The 4,448-nt window shown below is 33.5% G+C and overlaps 1 protein-coding gene across 1 annotated transcript; it reads right to left on the bottom strand.

The window, feature by feature from the left end:
• Positions 1 to 1,787: 1,787 nt before the first annotated feature.
• Positions 1,788 to 3,066, bottom strand: LOC137617625 (cylicin-2-like). The gene is made up of 3 exons (XM_068347630.1): positions 2,644 to 3,066; positions 2,391 to 2,516; positions 1,788 to 2,054 (listed from the first exon to the last, which is right to left on the bottom strand). Exons 1-3 carry the CDS (start codon positions 3,064 to 3,066, stop codon positions 1,788 to 1,790), a joined length of 816 nt encoding a protein of 271 aa, XP_068203731.1.
• Between the last annotated feature and the right edge of the window lie 1,382 nt (positions 3,067 to 4,448).

Genomic DNA, 4,448 nt, shown 5'->3' with positions numbered 1-4,448 from the left:
ACTGTTTTCCGGTTAGGATTGTGTGTTTGGATATGTACATATGCGGGTTAGAATTACTGCTCTGGGGTTTGACAATGAATTAATTCTCTCTCTCTCTCTCTCTCTCTCTCTCTCTCTCTCCTCTCTCTCTCTCTCTCTCTCTCTCTCTCTCTCTCTCTCTCTCTCTCTCACAGCGTAGATTTCAAATGATGCCATTGACCTTAAATGCACCAGGTGATTTTTCATGGATCATCAGACCTTTTCAAACGTAAAACATGGAGTCGCATTCCTTCTCATTAAGGTTCAAGGGCTGAGTGTCGCCTTTCTGTTTCCGTCACTTTTTTTTCCTGGAGTGCCATCGTAAAGGGATTGATTTTGTCCTTCCTTATGACTGCTATATTGATGGAACTTGTGAATGAACATAACCCTTTTGATTGATTTCGTTTTAATACAAACACATGAATACCACAAGAATATCTAGAGCAGTTAAATTCAACTTCTCTTTCGTGAAAGCATAATGAACTCGAGGGGCACTCGGTAGAGAACATGCCTTTGTCACGCCAAGCAGCAGTATATTTCTCATAGCTCCTCTGTGCACTTGTACTTTAAATGTATTTTTTTTAAATCTAATGGTTTGTCCACCATGTTTCGTTGAAATTGGTTCAGTAGTTTTTGGGTAATGTTCACAAACAAAAAATAAACTAACAAAATATTTGCCATTAACTTAACCTTGGGATTATTTCAAAGTACTGCTGCCTACTTGTACTTTGATGTGCTTTTTTCAAAAATATTACAGATTCATTCTTGGGTCATACCCAACATGACTACTGAGATTGGTCAATATCGGTATTGTAGTTTTGTGTAAAGTTGCTCACAAACAAACAAACAAACACTCAAATAATCTAAACAGACAAATGTGAATACATACTCTTCGTAAAATCTTCAATTTTGGCAAAGGCAATAAGTTGGCTATTTATTTTTGTAATGAGTCCATGGATAGCTATGAATTCTGCTTGAGATGCTGTGGTAGGCTATTGGAAATGTCCCTGCCTTGCAATATGCTGGGCAGGAGTTTAAGACCCACTCTAGTTTAGTAGTTTCTAGTAGTGTGTGCAACCCTACTGTCATTGCAAGCTAGGGATTGGGTTTTTTTGTAGAGCCTATAAGTCTACCTACGAGTCATCAGCAGCCAATGCCTGGCCCTCCATGGTCCTAGCTTGGGTGGAGACCGGCTTGGGCATAACTATAGTCCGAGTTACTGGATTGCCTGAGGCTGTTCAATTGTCATCAATGTAGCTATTCCGTTTGTTAATAATACTTCTAATACAACAAAGACTACTGCTGTAATGGCTCTCGAATCCATCTCTTACCCCGTGTTGATGTCTGCCGCACTTCAACAAGACTAGTATATTGAACAGTGTATCGTCGGTCTTTTTATTTACCTTTTATTTCATCATATAGTATTTTCTCAAGGGTTAGACAATCATCTATTCATTTTAGTGGCCCTATTCGTTGGAGTCTTATTCATGATTAGAAGGTTATGAATTAACTAAAACCTTGCCTGGTTTAGTATCTCTTTCTTTTCTCAGTGTATCTAACATCATTAGTTCACGTTGTTGCCCAAAATTAGTTTATCTAAGTCTCTCTAAATTCCCCCTTTTGACATTTTGGTTCTTTATAAATTTCTTTAAACATTCCCTTTTAGTCTTTGATTCTTTATCAATTTATTTAAATCTTCCCTTTTGGGATTTTGATTCTTTATCAATTTTTTTTAAAGGTTCCCTTTGGGATTCTGATTCTTTATCAATTTATTTAAATCTTCCCTTCTGGGATTTTGATTCTTTATCAATTTCTTTAAAGGTTCCCTTCTGGGATTCTGATTCTTTATCAATTTCTTTAAAGGTTCCCTTCTGGGATTCTGATTCTTTATCAATTTCTTTAAAGGTTCCCTTCTGGGATTCTGATTCTTTATCAATTTCTTTAAAGGCTCCCTTCTGGGATTCTGATTCTTTATCAATTTCTTTAAAGGTTCCCTTCTGGGATTCTGATTCTTTATCAATTTCTTTAAAGGTTACCTTCTGGGATTCTGATTCTTTATCAATTTATTTAAATCTTCCCTTCTGGGATTTTGATTCTTTATCAATTTCTTTAAAGGCTCCCTTCTGGGATTCTGATTCTTTATCAATTTCTTTAAAGGTTCCCTTCTGGGATTCTGATTCTTTATCAATTTATTTAAATCTTCCCTTCTGGGATTTTGATTCTTTATCAATTTCTTTAAAGGCTCCCTTCTGGGATTCTGATTCTTTATCAATTTATTTAAAGGTTCCCTTCTGGGATTCTGATTCTTTATCAATTTCTTTAAAGGTTCCCTTCTGGGATTCTGATTCTTTATCAATTTCTTTAAAGGTTACCTTCTGGGATTCTGATTCTTTATCAATTTCTTTAAAGGTTCCCTTCTGGGATTCTGATTCTTTATCAATTTCTTTAAAGGTTACCTTCTGGGATTCTGATTCTTTATCAATTTCTTTAAAGGTTCCCTTCTGGGATTCTGATTCTTTATCAATTTATTTAAATCTTCCCTTCTGGGATTCTGATTCTTTATCAATTTCTTTAAAGGCTCCCTTCTGGTATTCTGATTCTTTATCAATTTCTTTTAAAGGTTACCTTCTGGGATTTTGATTCTTTATCAATTTCTTTAAAGGTTCCCTTCTGGGATTCTGATTCTTTATCAATTTCTTTAAAGGTTACCTTCTGGGATTCTGATTCTTTATCAATTTCTTTAAAGGTTCCCTTCTGGGATTCTGATTCTTTATCAATTTCTTTAAAGGTTACCTTCTGGGATTCTGATTCTTTATCAATTTCTTTAAAGGTTCCCTTCTGAGATTCTGATTCTTTATCAATTTCTTTAAAGGTTACCTTCTGGGATTTTGATTCTTTATCTATTTCTTTAAAGGCTCCCTTATTGGATTCTGATTCTTTATCAATTTCTTTAAAGTTTCCCTTCTGGGATTCTGATTCTTTATCAATTTCTTTAAAGGTTCCCTTCTGGGATTCTGATTCTTTATCAATTTCTTTAAAGGTTTCCATCTGGGATTTTAATTCTTTATCAATTTCTTTAAATCTTCCCTTATGGGATTTTGATTCTTTATCAATTTTTTTAAAGGTTTCCATCTGGGATTTTGATTCTTTATCAATTTCTTTAAATCTTCCCTTATGGGATTTTGATTCTTTATCAATTTTTTTAAAGGTTTCCATCTGGGATTTTAATTCTTTATCAATTTCTTTAAATCTTCCCTTATGGGATTTTGATTCTTTATCATTTTTTTTAAAGGCTCCCTTCTGGGATTCTGATTCTTTATTAATTTCTTTAAAGGTTTCCTTATGGGATTTTGATTCTTTATCAATCTCTTTAAAGGCTCCCTTCTGGGATTCTGATTCTTTATCAATTTCTTTAAACCTTCCTTTAAGGGATTTTGATTATCAATTTTTTTAAAGGTTCCCTTCTAGGATTTTAATTCTTTATCAATTGCTTTAAATCATCCCTTCTGGGATTCTGATTCTTTATCAATTTCTTTAAAGGTTCCCTTCTAGGATTTTAATTCTTTATCAATTTTTTAAAATGTTCCCTTTTGTGATTTTGATTCTTACCAATTTTATTTTTAAAAAGTCCGCTATTGGGATTTTGTTTTTATCCCAAATTCCTTTAAACTGCTGCTCTGATAGGTACTGGTATTTTATTCTCTCCAAGGTTAGGATAAGGTAGTCTTAGGTAGGTTTAAATTCCCTAGGCGAAAGTTCTTTGCGAGTTTAGCTAACCTTGTACTGTATTGGTTAGGTTCAAGTTCCTTAGGTGGAAGTTCTTTGCAAGGCTATGCTAACCAAATATTAGTTAGGCTTAAATTCCCCAGCTAGAAGTTCTTGGCGAGTTTGGGCTAACCTATTATTGGTTAGGTTTAAATTCCCTGCATGGAAGTTTTTTGCCAGTTTAGGCTAACTCGTTTTTCTTATTTCAGTATTTTCATGAATTTACTCTTCCTTGTTTATTCTATTTTATATGTTCAAATCTACTTTACTTCATCCATTATGTATTTTAATGTTTAGTCTTGATTTTTCAATGTGGACCATTTATTTTGTGGAAGTTTTGCCACGTACGTTCATGGACTGTTTTGTACGAGTTTGTTCTTAATGAAAGTTAAGAAGTATCATTTTCAGGAGACAGTAATAGTAATAATTAAAAGACTGATATCCATCATATTAAGCTGGAGCTTAGTTATTATAGATTATATTAGGATCTAAACATTGGTTAGCCTTTTATATAGCTTAGTAACATTATTTGGAATTCTCTACGTCCATCCGTGTTTCCAGGCTCTTTTAGCCAGTTTATGATAATTTAAGATTTATAATCAACTGATTATTTACTTACCTGCAGAGTATATTAGTTGGATTACTTACCTTTCAAAAAGTCAGGT

The sequence above is a fragment of the Palaemon carinicauda genome, chromosome 23 (genome assembly GCF_036898095.1).
Source record: "Palaemon carinicauda isolate YSFRI2023 chromosome 23, ASM3689809v2, whole genome shotgun sequence".
NCBI lineage: Eukaryota > Metazoa > Arthropoda > Malacostraca > Decapoda > Palaemonidae > Palaemon > Palaemon carinicauda.
This window is presented reverse-complemented; position numbering and strand designations above follow the sequence as displayed.

What these genes read in the sequence shown, in the direction of transcription:
- LOC137617625 (XM_068347630.1), bottom strand. Translation starts at nt 3,066, where the DNA reads ATGGAAACCTTTAAAGAAATTGATAAAGAATCAGAATCCCAGAAGGGA. An exon ending in AAGAATCAAAATCCCAGAAG is followed by an intron (nt 2,517 to 2,643) that starts GTAACCTTTAAA and finishes GAATCCCAGAAG; the next exon opens with GGAACCTTTAAAGAAATTGA. An exon ending in AAGAATCAGAATCCCAGAAG is followed by an intron (nt 2,055 to 2,390) that starts GTAACCTTTAAA and finishes GAATCCCAGAAG; the next exon opens with GTAACCTTTAAAGAAATTGA.